At 32.5% G+C, this 17364-nt stretch overlaps 2 protein-coding genes across 3 annotated transcripts in view; one reads left to right on the forward strand and one right to left on the reverse strand.

Annotated features, from left to right (window-relative positions):
- Window positions 1-448, reverse strand: part of LOC148630206 (DNA primase large subunit-like) — a 17971-nt gene extending 17523 nt beyond the window's left edge. The window contains exon 1 of the mRNA XM_088563190.1: window positions 167-448. Coding sequence (XP_088419316.1) covers window positions 167-326 — 160 coding nt within the window. The 5' untranslated portion in view covers window positions 327-448. The remainder of the gene's footprint in view (window positions 1-166) is intronic.
- On the forward strand, window positions 396-17177 carry LOC148630207 (putative lysosomal cobalamin transporter). Of its 2 annotated transcripts, none has more exons than XM_088563171.1 (15): window positions 396-520; window positions 4488-4664; window positions 5273-5336; window positions 5551-5651; window positions 6325-6392; window positions 7197-7285; window positions 7621-7694; window positions 8400-8525; window positions 9085-9296; window positions 11036-11138; window positions 12403-12507; window positions 13058-13201; window positions 13615-13693; window positions 14328-14431; window positions 15154-17177. In XM_088563171.1, the coding sequence occupies exons 1-15, from the start codon at window positions 461-463 to the stop codon at window positions 15268-15270; spliced, it is 1623 nt and encodes a 540-aa protein (XP_088419297.1). In that variant the 5' UTR covers window positions 396-460; the 3' UTR covers window positions 15271-17177. The 2 variants fall into 2 exon arrangements, with proteins under 2 accessions (XP_088419297.1, XP_088419303.1); XM_088563177.1 differs by lacking the exon at window positions 396-520 and adding an exon at window positions 628-1260.
- The last annotated feature ends 187 nt before the right edge of the window (window positions 17178-17364 follow it).

A 17364-nucleotide genomic window follows, 5' to 3' on the forward strand; every position in this document is an offset into this window, starting at 1 on the left:
TGTAAAAAGTAACACCTTTCTCATACAGGTGTTCTCTTATCATAGAACCCACATGTTCTAGCATCCATTGTGACTCGCAAGTTTTTCATTTCTAAATTGATTGAAAATGACTTAATTCAAATGACTAATAACTAAATAAGTTTTACACACGAACACAATTATCAACCTCTCAATCTGTCTACTGCATATTCCTCAAATTCTTGCAAAGAAATTTCCCCAATTGGTGGTATTTTGTAAAACTGTAAGTGATGTCCAAGTTGTGTATTTCGATTTCCAAATTTTCCGGCCGATCTTCCAATTTTCCGAGTGTTTGGTTTGAAATCCATCTTTCTTTTCACTTCTCCCGCTCAAAAATTATTTTCGATAATTTCGGATGTTTACCTCAAAATGTGCATTCCTCATTCCGCCGATTAAGTCCGAGAAAATAAATCATGTAAACAAACACAAAAATTTTGTCAAAATGGTAACCCTAAGTGGAGCTCTTGCAGCGACTTGGATTCCCTTTGTAGTTATAATTGTTGTAAGAATTTTCTTGCATCTAAAACGTCGTCCATAAACGATTATTACTGTTTAAATATCCTCAACGTACATTGAGGTGGTGTAAATGCGTAATTGATAAGAGAGAGGAAGAAAAAAGATGCCGTTGTCTTGTGACCATTTGTCATATTCTTTTGCTAAAATTATGGCCTTTAATCCCTTTTAAGCATGTAATTGCTTTCCATACATTCATACACACACATATATATTTATATGTATATATAAACATCTAAATATGTTCAATAAAGACAATATACCAAATGATTGTAAAATTTACATGGAATATTTCGAATAACCAATATCCTTCAGCATAAAACTCGAGATCAAAACTTGGGTTCTGAAGCAGAATGACACAATGAAATGATTACTGATGGTACCTTTATCAAAGGAACATATAACCAAATGATAAGAATCTGAATGAAAAAGAGGGTGTTTTTATAAGAATGAATTATTTTTTCTCATTGATTCCATCTGAAGAAATTTTAATTTTTTCGTCCAAAATCTTTCCTGAGACACTCTTTTACTTTTTAAACCAATTGTATAATTTCAATCTATGATCGTAATAACAATGTGGAGATCCTCATGGGTGTGTTTTGCAGATCTCAGATGGTGACTTATAGGGATGTCTGGTTTACATCTGTAGTCACTGTGATGACCATTCATTGGCCTGTTAAGAGGTTCTGTTTTGCCAATGTACTACATACCACATAGGCACTGGAGAAGGTACATTTATATGGTGCTTTTGGTTTGGCAAGTTAAGTTGCAAATGGTGTACTCCTTTCAAGTGCAGTAGCCTTTAAACATTTGTGTATGCGGTATCTGGGTACAGATGTAATCTTTTACATGTGTATCTCAACATGGTTGACACTGGTCTGTTGTATTTTGTATGAGTTCAGATAAAATCTCTGCTCTTACCAGGACATCTCTTAGACTCCTGAGTCTACAGAATGCCAGAACAGGTGCCTCAGGAAAGACTTTGGAGAGCTTATGGTGTTTTTGAATGGCTTCCCAGTTCAAATGAAGTAGCTGGGAGAGTTTCCCAAGACTGGATGATAGATTAGTCAGCACAAAAGGAACCCTTTTGTTCTTTTTACTTGGGTTTGTACTCAAGATCATTTCAGCTGATGTTGTTAGCGCATTCAAATCCCCGATCTAAGTCTGTTTGTAGCCACGTAATAACAAATGCCCACAGAGTTCATCTAGATGTTTGTTGTATTGTCAGATTAGCAAACGCTCTGAATTTGGAAAGCCTGGCTATATGGTATGCTTTTAGTGCATTGTTTTGGGTGACAGCTATCAGGAGACAGATATTGGTGACTCTCAGTTGGTTTGCTGTGAAGGTCCAGTGGCATTTCACCGTCTCTTACAAGTGTAACTGTATCCAAAATTGTAATTTTAGTGTCAGAAATATCATGAGTGAATTAGATTGACAGATGAGTGTTGTTGGCATGTGTGATAAAATTTTCTATATTTTGTGGAGACCCATTCCAGCAGATTAACTAGGCAGTCAGTAGTGGGGAACAAAATATCTTGTCCCAAGCTTCTCTTCAAGTGTCTATACTGTCATCATGTGGGATATTATTATAGAGTGAAGTAATATCAAGGGAGACCACAAGTGTTTTAGGAGGTTGAGGATTCATACATTTCTTTTTTCTCAAATAATCTGTGGTATCCTGTAACTTGAACAAGGGGCCTGAGATGGTAATCAACAATTTTTTTTTAAAGTTGACGCACTACTTCTGAGATGTAGTTAGTTCTGTCCATGACTACTATGGCACTGCCCTTGTCTGCTGGTTTTATAATGATATCGTCAAGGTTTTTCAATGATTGTGCTGCCTATTAGCTTACCTTGCCAAAGGCCATGTGAGCTATTGCCATCACTTGGCTTCCATCATAGTTAACAATTATACAAAACTCTTCTCCTCTAACACTACTTAACCAATTAAAAGTAAACTTTGTATGAATGTTTCTTGGGGTATCTTGCATAGAACTGATGTGGGGATTTTTGATTCCTCAAAAAAACATGGTAATTAAAAATAGAACATAGGGGTCAGACAGTAGTTTTTCACCTATACAAAACTGTATCTCCAAAACCATTAGGGTTAGCTAAATTCTGACATGTGTAGAAGTATACAGCTTGATGAGATCTATCTGTGATCAAATTTTGGTTTAATTGGTTTCGCCATGTTGGAGTTATTGCCCTTTTTCAACGATTTTTACTATTTTTAATGTTATTTCTTTAAAAAATCTCCTCTGACACTACTTGACCAATTGAAACCTAACTTGGTATTTGATGTTCCTTTGGGTATCCTGCATAGAACTGATGTTGGGATTTTTTAGCTCTCTCTAAGAACATGGCCGGCGTTACTAAAAATAGAGCATAGGGGTCACAGTAGTTTTTCGCATATATCTCCTAAACTGTTAAGTTTAGCCAAATTCTTTCAATAGCTGAAATGATCCTTATTATTAGGACTACAAAAGTGTTCATGGTTAAAAGTTGTCAGACCAAAGACTTCTTGAGTCAAAATTGTTGAACAACTTCTTGTTAAATTAATTGCCTTTGAATGGCAAAATGGTTTTATAGCTGACTTCATCTGCTTATCTTGCACTTGTCTGCTAATGTCAGGTTTTAATAAATCCAGTCGATTACATAACTGTCAACCCAAAAATAGTTTAGCTGGTGTTTCATTCGTGGTACTGTCCACAGAGTTTCGGTAGGTAAGCAAGAAATTTGCAAGTTTCTTGTAAATGTCAGAAGTTTCCCCCTTCATAGCTTTCATGCTTTGTTTGAAAGTTTGCACAAAACGTTCTGCAAGTCCGTTTGTTGCCGGATGATACGGTGCGGATTTAATATGTGTAATTCCATTCATTTTAGTGAAGTTTTTGAACTCGGCTGAAATGAACTGTGGTCCATTATCACTTACTATTTGTTCTGGTAGTCCCGTTCTTGCAAAAATAGTTCTCAAGACTTTGATAGTTTGTCCAGCTGATGTGCTGTTCATCGGTACTACCTCTGGCCATTTTGAATGAGCGTCAACGACAATCAAAAACATGTAATCCATAAATTTCCCTGCAAAATCAATATGAATTTGTTTCCAAGGCGTTGATGGCCACTCCCACGGGTGAAGTGGTGCCTGTTTCGGGTCACGTTGATGTTTTTGACATCCCGGACAACTTTTTGCTAATGACTCAATATCGAAATTGAATTTTTTACATAAATTTCCATGACAATGTTTATAACCATAGGCACACATTTAACCCTTCCTGGGAAGAATTTTAATTAAACTTGCAACTTCAGCAGAGTGTGTCATATGGTGTAGAGTTTAATATCCGTCTCAACAATTGCACTTCATGATTTGTAATTTGGATGGCTTTTTCTTTGGTGGAGTTCTTTTTATTGCTGCTATAAAACGTAAAATAAAAACATCCAAATATTGAAAATAAAACATAGTTTTGTAAATAAAAGCATACAGAGACAGATATTTTGGTCTAGTAATGGCACCTATCAAATATACAGTCTACATGTATAATCATAGATTTGGGGGTGTCTTGCTTACACTTAATTTTTTTCTGTTAAAATCAAACATATTACTATTTACTGCTCTTCAATTGCTGGATAAAGTTTGAGTCTTATAAATACGGACACCAATTTCTCTTTATAAGATCAAAACAAGGATTTGTATTTTCAAACTACATATTTCTACAATTGTGTGCGATGCATGTATCACGAAACACAAATTATTCTTTGCTTTCTAGTGTTTTCTTAAATCACACCGCCTTTCCTACTGTTACTTTAAAATATATCAGAAATTTCCAGTCATGATATTTGATAAATATTTTATTAACTGTAACATTTGCAATGAAACATTAAAAAACAATATTTTTTTGTCTTTAAAGAACATCACATGAAAGAAATACATTTTTTTCAACATTGATTGATTTTCTTTCAGCTTGCACTGCTGTTTTCAATTGTTTATATCAAGTATTTTATGAGCAAATATGACCCTTCACTGTCAACAACAATATCTGGGATTATCTCCCTTACCATTACACTGCTGACAGTATGTCTTGTGCCTGTGGATGTTTTTCTGACTTCCTTCATGAAGAATAGTGATGGCACATTTAAAGTAAGATTACCATAAGATGTTGATATTCTTAATGACTGCCATATTTGGAATTATTTGTGAATGTAGCCTTACATATTTATCTGAATAGAAACAGCAACCATTTTTAAATGTAATTATTATAAAGTGATTTATGGAATGTTCCCTGTGTAAAAAAAAAGTAGATAATTCACATGTGAAATAAATTTGGTAATTTCACTCTCGAACTTTCTCCAGCCAAAATATCAATCTGCTAATCAGAAAATTTATATTTATGTTGAACTGGAAAAAAATCAATATGAAAGATAGGATAATCAAGAATATAATTACCCAGAATGCTTGAAGATTTAACAAGTACCACACAGGTTAAACTGGGAGTTCTTAGGCACTCATGATTATCTTTTGGTTATTCACTCTTTCCAATTAATTGTCCTTTTATTATCATTTACAACATGACAGTAAATATTTTATAATCCATCTTGGATTTGGGCCTTTCTTTGTATGTTACAAAATTTATCAGTACCTTATTGTGTATTTGATTTTCAAGGTCACATTATCAAATTTTAGAGGGTTTATTCATGTCAATGACATTATCCTTTAAAAACAATTTGTTTCGTTGTTTTATTTTCTAGGAGTGGGCAAAGTCTACAGAGACCCGAGCATCGGTGGAGAATGCTGTAGCCATATCATATTACAGTAAGTTTCTTCAATGCATGTACATGTATTCAATACTTTATTGTTTAAAATCTGTGAAAGAATTTTGATATATTTCCATGAGTCAAAATAATGATATTTAATTCAACAAATGTCTGGTCCCAAGGATAAAATAAGATTTCATATGATTTAATGTTATTGGTATCAAACAAGAAACATGACTATCAAGTAATGCCTGATGGTATCTGATTTTCAGCCCTGTATGCCATGACAACATTCTGTTTATTCCTGCTGCTACCATTTATGTACTTCTTCTACGAAGAGAAAGATGATGAGAGTGGTACAACATGTAAATCTGTAAGTGTAAAAAAAGTGTAAGATCCTTGAAAAGTTTTACTGTGGCAGTTTGATGCAGAGTTGCAAGGAAACTGATGATGAAAATTGGACAATATATGAAAAAATAGCCAAATTATTGAAAAACAGTTCATTTTGTATGACATTTTTTTCAAGGATATTTGGTACATATTCACCAATATATTTATAAAAATGATATCTCATATATCATGACAACCCTTAGCAAGATATTTTTAAATGTTGAAAACATGTGCCGAAATACCTATAAACTGCTCACATTCATAGTGATTGTTTAAAAACTATGTAGAAACATTTGTAACTTCTTTCTAGCATAATTATGACACAACAGCATGTAAATTATATATGTCAGGCTCCATTTATCATATATACATGTATATTAAACAAATAGGACCTTTTAGAACTTGTGAAATTGAAAAGTTCGCAAAATAATAAGCTGGAAACATTACACCTTTGTAATGGTTTGATATTTTTCTTTGTTCATTTATTCTGATTACTTAAAAGATCCCCCCTCTCCATAAAAAAAATAAAAAAATAAAAATAAACTTCCATCTCTTGCATATTCAAGGGAGGTGGCATATCAACAACAAAAATTAGCATTTTATTCAAAGTCTTCTGTGTACTTGTAGAATAAAGTTCTTCTTTTTTTCAATTTCAGAGGTTCTGTACTGCCTCTAAGTACACTGTAGTATTTCTAATCATAGCTGGAGTTCTTCTGCTTATTGGGTAAATTTAACCATATTTACACATGATTAGAACCAATAGTTCTGGAAATGTTTTGCGTTTTTTCTTTTACTGACTTTTTGCCCCAACCACAAATCAATGCATCTGCACTAAAACCAACTGCCAGATTCCTTCCATACATCATAGGATTTATTGTTATGTAGTCACTGTACTACCATTTCAATTAGACAAATTTTGTAGGAGTTGTGTGATTTGGACTATTTTCAATATTTCTCAATCATAGAAGACTGCATTTCCTTTGACATGTTTAGAACTGGTCATTTCTCTGTGTGGTAGGGTATGTTGTAACAAAGTAAATATTTCCATTCTATACCATTTTTATTCCACAAGTTTTGTAGGAGAAATTAAACTTAAGACTCTTTTTAGGATTTTTTAGTAAAGGAGCTTGTGGAAGCATCTCCTCTTGAAGCACAAGGCCTTCTTGATTTAACAACTTTTGTATAAGTTTTGGTACTTAAGCAACTTTAAGTACCATCAGTGGCTTGGACATGTAGCTAAATTTTACATGTTGCAGTTTTAATTTTCTTATAGAAGCTCAGACATGGTCACCAGTTTATAATAAAAGTAGACAGCATTATTCAGTTCAAATTATTAAAAAAATGATATATTTTATAATAGTTCAGAAATTGAACTTGATGTTTTGTAACAATTTGATGAAAATTCATTTTGTTACCTTTGCACTTTGTGTAGTAAAATATATTAACTGAACTACTTCAGGCATGCACCATCAAATTCACAACTAAATAAATGATGTTGAAAGTTTGTTTTCTTACTTTTTAACAACAGAGGCCTGGTACCAACAAAGACCCAACCTAATGTTAATGCCACTGAATGGGATAATGTAAAAAATTTGTTCATGCAGCTAAATACAAACGGTATGTTATTTGTCTAGATAAAAGGTTTAAGTTCATTTAAAATATCTGAAACAATGTTACCCTCTCTCTGATATGTTAAATTTTACTGAAATTTACTAGGAATAGACATGGTCATCCCATTATGTTGATGTGGGCCCCCTTATATTTATAGCTCAGAGCTTATACTAGCTTTACTCTAGTTAAGACATTAAAACTTACTGATTATAAACGAACTGTATATCTGGGCTGGTATTTTAGTGTAGAGAATCTTGTCTGGAGATGGTAGACATGTAGGTTCTCTCTTTTTATGTACTGATTAACATATTTGTGCAATAAATAAATCCATTTATTTACAGGTGGAGAGAATGCCTTGTCATTTATTATCAGTGTGTTGAGTCTGATTGGTATGTTGGCATTGATAACTTATACTGTAAGTATCATATCCTCTATACATGTACCAGATAAAGGAGAAATTATATTGTTTCTAAGTCATACATTTGCATTTAGATTTCTTACATTCTAAAAAAATGAGTAGAAATAAGAATGAAATTTTTGAAACATGAAGGAGTAATCAAGGGAACCAAGGTTATAAGGTTATAGCGGTAATCAAAAGAATATAATCCAGGGACAAAGACCAGACATGGAAAACAGACACACACAACAAAGAACATAAAGTAACCAAAATCATACATACAAAGTAACAAAAGTAAATGAGCAACTCGGACTCCACTAAAAACTGGGAGCATGGACCAGGTGCACCGGTGGGGTAAGTGTCCTCTGCTTTTCTAGAAACACCCGCCGAGTTGCTAATAAAAAGTCAAGTCCGGGGTAGACAAACGAGGAAAAGTAAACTATGACCCGTTGAATAAATCAGTTTTCAAGATGCTGATGGATACATCATAACAATCAAACAATTCCCAAAATATTTATTTCACTAACTTTAGAGGAGTTCAATATAATAGACATATTGACCTTTATTCAGAGGTCTACATCATTAAGCAGTGATACTGACTTTTATTCAGAGGTCTACATCATTAAGCAGTAATACTGACCTTCATTCAGAGGTCTACATCATTAAGCAGTAATACTGCCCTTTATTCAGAGTCTACATCATTAATATCAATATTTTATTTAGGCTTATGGTATGTCTGCATTACCAATGAGTTTTATAAAAGGAAGGAGAAGTGTAAAAACAGAACTTGACAAAGTAAAACAGAAACAGAGAGAAACAAGGGCACATATACAATCTGTCAGAGAAAAGGTATAGCTTTCTAATGATATTAATACAAGTAGTAAGTTATTGTATAAATATACAGCCAAAAGTGTTCCACATTGTAATCATGTTTTGCTTAATTCATATTAATTTGATAATTTACATATGTGAGTTATAAAATAATTTACACATGATTCTCATATTTAAATGTTTTCTTTTTCTCACATGATTATGAAAATAAATCAAAGAATACTATACATTATGTAAATCATACAAGTATCATGTGTAAACAGAAACACATGGTAATTGTTTCATCGTCCAGGTTACCATGGTTACTTAGTTGTGTAGTCTGTCTATGTAGATTTGAGTTTCTACTTCATAATTATCACTTAATGTGTAATGAAGTGAACATTTTCTTATTTTAAAGTCGTGCCATAAATATACATTACTGTAATGATTGTATTTACTAGATATAAATTATGTGCGTTAACTATACATGATTGTAAATGATAGTATAAACTAGATTTAAGTCATGTTGCTATTTTCCCACCTTGAAAATTTTTTTTAGATATGTAAAAGTTGATAAACTTAAATGATGTTGTTTTAGTATGGTAGAGGTGGAAGTTCAGGGAGAGGTAGAAAGGCTTTGTCAGACCTAGAAGAAGATGATAGATTACTGGAGCGGCAAGAAACACATCTGCAGGATAAGAACACTTGTTGTCATAAATGTCTGGTCATATTTCGTCCATTTGAGATGGTATTTGGTGTGGCTCTACAGCTGATGACATTATTGATATTTTTATCATTGTTATTAACCAAGTAAGTAAACTTCTGTAGACCTGTCTCATTGACAATCATACCACTTCTCCTATTTTTATATTCTGTAAAGATGTAAGTATTATAGGGATCTATCAGGGTGATAAATACTATTTTTGCCATATTTCATAAAGGGATAAAGCACTGTTATTGGTAATTTTTTTCAACTTTATACTTTAAATTGTTACTTTTTCAAACACAGAATTGTTCATAGAATTTTATTCCTTGAACAAATTTCTAAGTCATTGGACTTAGTACTACTGGAATTTTTCTATCAAAATAAATTAATGATTGATTGTTGGGGTTTAACGCCTGAGCAGCAATATTTCAGCTATATTCAGGCGATCTATCAAAATTACGATATACTGCCGAATAATAAATTATGTCATTATTATAACATGTTTTGATGCATGAGATAACATTTAAATTTGAATAAACAAATAATTGGTCTACAATTTGAATGACACCTATCATTGTTTAAATTGTGTTTAATGGTTTCATATTCATATAACCAAAACAAAATCTCACTTTAATTTGAATATTTGTTTATTTTCATATTTGTGAGACAGAAACTGAACAATCCAATTGTCATTATTTGTCACCTATCGCAGGTTTAGCAACAGTAAAGGCCAAATTAGAATGTGATTATTTGTAAGAAATTATTATTATAAATTCTTAAAATTAAACATATGAACCTTAAGTACTGATGCTTTTGTTTTTTTGTCAACAGAGAAACAATATAAATGGGTCCGATTTATTCTACCACAAGTTGGTCTGATTTATTCCACCATGAGTTGGTCTGATTTATCCCACCACAAATAGGTCTGATTTATCCTACCACAAGTTGATCTGATTTATTCCACCACGAGTTGGTCTGATTTATCCCATCACAAGTTGGTCTGATTTATTCCACCATGAGTTGGTCTGATTTATTCCACCATGAGTTGGTCTGATTTATCCTACCACAAGTTTGTCCGATTTGTCACACCGAGAGTTGGTCTGATTTATCCTACCACAAGTTAGTCTGATTTATCATGCCACAAGATGGTCTGAATTATCCCACCACGAGATGGTCTGATTTATCCCACCACGAGTTGGTCTGATTTATCCTGACACAAGTTGGTCTGATTTATCACACCATGAGTTGGTCTGATTTATCCTACCACAAGTTTGTCCGATTTGTCACACCGAGAGTTGGTCTGATTTATCCTACCACAAGTTAGTCTGATTTATCATGCCACAAGATTGTCTGAATTATCCCACCACGAGATGGTCTGATTTATCCCACCACGAGTTGGTCTGATTTATCCTGACACAAGTTGGTCTGATTTATCACACCAAGAGTTGATCTGATTTATCCTACCACAAGTTGGTGTGATTTATCCCACCATGAGTTGGTCTGATTTATCCCACCACAAGTTTGTCTGATTTATTCTACCAAGAGTTTATCTGATTTATCCCACCATAATTTGGTCCGATTTATCCCACCACAAGTTTGTCTGATTTATTCTACCAAGAGTTTATCTGATTTATCCCACCATAAGTTGGTCTGATTTATTCCACCACAAGTTGGTCTAATTTATTCTACCATGAGTTGGTCCGATTGTTTCCTACATGAGTTTGTCTGATTTATCCTACCACAAGTTGGTCTGATTTATCCAACCAAAAGTTTGTCTGATTTATCATTGCACAATCTGGAGGAAAATAGTCAAAATAATCACAGAGTATGTATTTAATTTCAGTATTGACAAAGCCATTCATGGAAAAGGATATAAACTAGGATATGCCTTACCAAAGAGAACATTGCCCAATCCCATTGATATTGTTTTGGTGTTTTGTCAAAAGGTTAGTATATATATATTAAGTCACAATGTATTTCAGAAACAAGTTCACAGCATCTTCCAACATTTTGATGAAATAATAGACTCTAAAGTCTTTCTTTATAACCTACGTCCTAACATTTTTATATTCCTAATTATATGAAAATCCTAAAAGAGAAAACTTGCATCAGTTTTGTGAGGCTTATTAGTTCATTTCTAAGTGTCTCCCCTTTGCTGCAAAAATAGCTTTCTACTGTTTTTAAACATTATTAAACTATGTTGTTGATATGACAGTTAGATAAACAACATAATTTCAAGTACTTATGTTTGGACTGTAATTGTATATTTACACAGGTATTCCCTTTAAACTGTAACTGTATACTTACAAGTATTCCCTTTAAACTGTAACTGTATACTTACAGGTATTCCCTTTAAACTGTAACTGTATACTTACAGGTATTCCCTGTAGACTGTAACTGTATACTTACAGATATTCCCTGTAGACTGATATTGTATACTTACGGGTATATTCCCTTTAGACTGTAACTGTATACTTACAGGTATTCCCTGTAGACTGTAACTGTATACTTACAGGTATTCCCTGTAGACTGTAACTGTATACTTACAAGAATATTCCCTGTAGACTGTAAATGTATACTTACGGGTATTCCCTGTAGACTGTAACTGTATACTTATGGGTATTCCCTTTAGACTGTAATTGTATACTTACAGGTATATTCCCTTTAGACTGTAACTGTATATTTACAGGTATATTCCCTGTAGACTGTAACTGTATACTTACGGGTATTCCCTTTAGACTGTAATTGTATACTTACAGGTATATTCCCTTTAGACTGTAACTGTATATTTACAGGTATTCCCTTTAGACTGTAACTGTATATTGACAGGTATATTCCTTTAGACTGTAATTGTATATTTATGGGTATTCCCTTTAGACTGTAACTGTATACTTACAGGTATATTCCCTGTAGACTGTAACTGTATACTTACAGGTATATTCCCTGTAGACTGTAACTGTATACTTACAGGTATTCCCTTTAGACTGTAACTGTATACTTACAGGTATTCCCTGTAGACTGTAACTGTATACTTACAGGTATTCCCTGTAGACTGTAACTGTATACTTACAAGAATATTCCCTGTAGACTGTAACTGTATACTTACAGGTATTCCCTTTAGACTGTAACTGTATACTTACAGGTATTCCCTGTAGACTGTAACTGTATACTTACAGGTATTCCCTGTAGACTGTAACTGTATACTTACAGGTATTCCCTTTAGATTACATTCTGTTTACTACAGTAGTTATGTACCTGATATTCTGTTCTATGTCAGGTGTTAGAAACATTGGAATATGGTTCTTCTGGCTTAGGGTAAGTAAGTTATATTGTTATGAAGGGAAAATTTTATTATTTGGGGTGTAACTGAACTAATATCTCAATTTCCATGTAGGTTCATAGCTTGGGGTATAGGACAGCCTCCCCTTTGAAAACAAAAAGAGCATAAAAAGCTGATAAAAAAAAGAGCTTAAAATTGATTAAGCACTATTAAAGTCATGATTTTTTTTTTAAATACCCCCTGCAGACGCCCATACAAATTTTCATACTATGGGCCTGGCATTCTATTACATTCAAAAGATACAAGTTACCCTACCGGTGCACCTGGTCCATGCTCCCAGTTTTTAGTGGAGTCCGAGTTGCTCATTTACTTTTGTTACTTTGTATGTATGATTTTTGTTACTTTATGTTCTTTGTTGTGTATGTCTGTTTTCCATGTCTGGTCTTTGTCCCTGGATTGCATTCTTTTGATTACAGCTACAACTTTGGTTCCCTTGATTACTCTTAAACTCATAATACTTTAACAAAAAGATTTTGTGTAATATCTGATGTACCTTCTGATGTGTCTTCATACTTTACCTTTCAGATGTATAAGATTCGGCCTCGGAGGACACGCCCTCAGGGGATACTCATGTTGTGTATGATACTCATGTTTATAATACTGGCAATAAACATAGTAGTGTATCAACTGACTCCACAGTATTCCATGTATGGTAGTCAGATGTACAATGTAAGTATTACTATATGTAAGAGTAGTTGATACACAGCTCCTCCATTTCACACATTTATCTGAACATTTGTTTGTGTGTTTACAGATTACAATTTTGGTTTCAATATGTTTCACATTTTTTAGGTAGAGCAATTTGTAATTTGGTATGTACAACTGATGTAATTCAGTAAGACCTCCATTTTCTGTCTGGCATACCTTAAAATTTCTTTTTTATGTAACAAGAATAGGTATAGTGTATATGTCAAAGAGTCGACAACCCCACTGGGATGAAAATGCATATGCCTATTTTGAATACTGCCTATACATAATATTTAAGATATTTTAAAGTCTGCACTCTTGATTATGTTTTTTCCATTGCATATTTGGTATGGATTGAAGTATTTAAGCTATGAGATATATTTATTTACTTGTAGGCTGAATTTAACAGCACGGCGGGAAATAAAACAATTATAAAGCACAAGTTACAGCATTGTTCTCTGGATGCTTCAGGGGGTATGATCTTTATATTGTAGTATTGTGTTAACATGCATTTACCATATATCAGTAATTTTTGCGTATTTTAGCAGCCTGTCTGAAAACACCAAAATAAATTCTGCAAAACATTTTCTCAGGACATAATTACTTAGAGCACCAATTGGCAACTGCCTATTTGCCCCAAAATTACCAAATTTATCACCTACCATATTGTATTAAAATAGTTTTACTTTTTTTTTGCTTCATTTCAATGCCATCTTTTAAAACTTGAACTGTATGTACTCTAGGAATAATATAAACAAGTTATTTTGTGTTAGACCCACAAATTATTTTCTCAGAACACTTCACTGAATAATTATGTTTTATGTTCTCATTTTATATCTTATTTGTTATTCCCATGCAGTGAGAAGAGAAAGCAGAAAATCATTCATGTTAGATAAAATCATAAAAGACAATAAGACTAATGTAGGATTTGACAGTGATGCATGCATCCATTGTTTGCACAAATTATTTCCATTCATAGAAAACTAGGGATTAAAAATGTCAAGTTATGATAGTGTTATTGGGTTATGATTAATGCTTTGTACTGGAAAATTTTGGACAGAGTTTCATAGTCATTACAATGTATTATAATACTTCATTTCACTGATAGATGACTGTGAGATAACTAGAATGGCCTTACTACTGACAAGATTTTTCTATAAAATGTGGTTCTTTGGAGCAGCTTATTACTGGACTACCTGGGTTTTCCTTGGAGTAAGTTTTCTATTTCAAAACTTATTTAATAAAGTCAAGTAGTTCTACAAGAATACACCTCTTGAAATGTGTATTGTTTCCTATGTCACCCACTAATCATAATATTCACATATGCAATTTGGACAAGCATCAAAGCACAAACTGCACAAAAGCCATTCACATGTTACATAATGGTGACACTAGACATATTTTGCTACAAGGTTATGAACAGTGTAAAATAATATATCAATATTAAACATTCAGTCAGACCAGTAAAAAGCGGGTGTGTTTGATTGGTCACATCGTTTAATGTTAAACCTCAATCAATCAAACATACAAAAAACATCACATGACTCACACATGACTCATGAAGACCAGGATACATAATGAAACAGGAATGTTTTATGTTTTCAAAGCAACAGAACATAATTTAAACTATTTCTATGATTATTTTTGTTTTTATATGTGTCTTGATTTGACAGTAGGTAACTTTCTCAGATTTTGCCATTCAAAATAGCCGCCAGTTTTAGATTGGATCTTCAAAATCAAAAACGAGATATATTTTTGCTGTATATAATCAAAAAATTAGAAACAAAAATATTTTTACAAAATTTTCTACTTTAAGAGTATGATTTTCTGAGTCTCTTTATTATTGATGATAATCTCTAAAACAGTAATTTCAAGTTGATATATTGTTGTTTCCTTTTCTCATGACTAATGCCTGTTTCTTAATCTTTTTCTAGTTCATACTGATTGGATTCATGGTTGCTGTTATTAAGAAAAGAAAATCAGCCATTGATGGTGAGGTAGATGAGGATGATTTTGATGAAAGTGATGATGATGAACTGCTTCATGCTTGAGTGATGTGATTGTTATTTCATTGATAAACTGCTTGATGCTTTAGTGATTCTTATTTCATAAAAAAAGATGACACTTGATGTTCAGTTATACTTCATCTAAAAAGTGCTATCTGTATAATTATTTTACTGGTTTACTTATCATAAAAGATTTATTATTTTATGTTGTGTTAATCAAGTTAATAGGTCAGTCTTTGTGTTAATATGTCTGTCTGGTTATCTATTTTTCTGACCATCACAGTTCCATATAATTTTCCTCTAAAGATAGGATCATTCTGAGATTGGCACAAGTACATATCATCATCAAGTGCCCAGACAGGGAAGGTGCATGTAGTTCATAGAACTTTTGATGAAAAAATCATTTTATGTATGACTTTTAATGATTTGTTGAATACTTAATTAATAAAATGAGCAATACATAAAAAATTGATTTAATTCTGAATAACAATAATACTAACATTCTAAAGAAGTCTTCAAATTTCATATCAAAAGTTTTAGAAAGAAGAAAAAAAATATTATAGAATACTTCAATTTTCAGTATTGAAATTGGTATTACCATTTATCATATATTTTTTACCAAATACAGCATTTGTTAATTCATCAGTATCAGGTATTATGACATCACAATCTTTATCGCACCCCCTTTATGGCATACCTTATCTTTATAGCACTCCCACTTAGATTTCTGTAACTTCATTATATGCGGCATTTCTCACGATTTTTCCGAATAGCAGAGCCTTATGATGTAAAAAAAAAAGATGAAAATTCTATGAAAAGAAGAAATACAACAGTATTAATCAAAAGTATCAAATTGGAATACAAGTGTACATGAGCATCAAAACTAGACGAAAGGAATGGTTATTTCCTCAACAATAAAATGTCACTAACTCTTCCCTGTTCTAATGTATGATAAAGTGTATAATACATGGTAACATCCCTAGTATATGATAAAGTGTATAATTCATGGTAACGTCCCTAGTATATGATAAAGTGTATAATTCATGGTAAAGTCCTTAGGATGTGATAAAGTGTATAATTCATGGTAACGTCTCTAGTATATAACGTGTATAATTCATAGTAAAGTCCCTAGTATTTGTATTTGTATATAAGAAACTGTTAAATGTGTTGTATCCTGATCTATTGACCTTCAAGGTATACAATAAGCTTTCAACAGAAAATGGATTTTTCCCTAATGTGAGTTATGTGTTGCTCTTGCTGAATTTTTATATGATTTAAAGTATAGATAACCTTTATTTAGACTAGAATTTACAATGTACGTGTACCGGTATATATGATGCATGAGTCCTTTTTCTTGGAAGATCTTTTTCCATCCGTGGAAGACCTGACAGGGTAGTCAAGGACGGTAAACCCCCCCCCCCCCCCACCTGAAAACCTATGAAAAAGATGGTTATTTGAACAATATTTACTGATTTTGTCACTTTTTTTCCCAATTTCTGAAACACATTTTTCAGATTCTTTATGCATATAACTTTTGATGAATGTTTAATGATTTTATTGTAGTTCCTTTTTCCAATGCTTGATTCAGTTACTTACAATACAGTTGATTGTGTCATTAAATGTGCCTTGTTCTTTAATGTGTATGTCATGTGGAATTAGATTGATTACAATCTAATTAAAATCAGATCCATCAATTGTTCCATTTAGTCCCTGCATCACTATTCTCATCAGCCAATCACATCAATTCGAAAGCATTCATCAAAAGAAAAACCATGAGGGTTCTGGAAAGGTGATCTGAAAGTAGAAGGATTAGCCAAGAAATTACTATGTTAACTGTAACTTTGATGTGCCATGTCATTTTGTCAGAGCTTTCAATGTTCATTGTTTATATGTTCAATATCTGTGATTTATATGGTTATAATTTATAATAAAATAATTGAACTTTAATACAATTTATGTATTTTCCATTAATCCAACTGACTTTTGTTAAGGTGTTGAGGTAGTAAATGCCGTTTATATATTACACAACTATTGTTTTCAATATCATTTGTAAATTTATTTTGTACCACAGAGACATGATGGCCTTATGAGGAAAAGTTTTGAAAGGACATGTATGTATGACCTGAAGATAAATTTTCA

This window comes from Perna viridis, chromosome 1 (assembly GCF_037379345.1).
Source record: "Perna viridis isolate PV_CMFRI_1.1 ecotype Kerala chromosome 1, ASM3737934v1, whole genome shotgun sequence".
Taxonomy (NCBI): domain Eukaryota; kingdom Metazoa; phylum Mollusca; class Bivalvia; order Mytilida; family Mytilidae; genus Perna; species Perna viridis.

Excerpts from the sequence above, each read along its gene's own strand:
- LOC148630207 (XM_088563171.1), top strand. The coding sequence starts at position 461 with ATGGTAACCCTAAGTGGAGCTCTTGCAGCGACTTGGATTCCCTTTGTA. Across the intron at positions 6,393-7,196 it reads GGAGTTCTTCTGCTTATTGG|AGGCCTGGTACCAACAAAGA; the intron begins GTAAATTTAACC and ends TTTTAACAACAG. Across the intron at positions 11,139-12,402 it reads TTTTGGTGTTTTGTCAAAAG|GTATTCCCTTTAGATTACAT; the intron begins GTTAGTATATAT and ends GTATACTTACAG.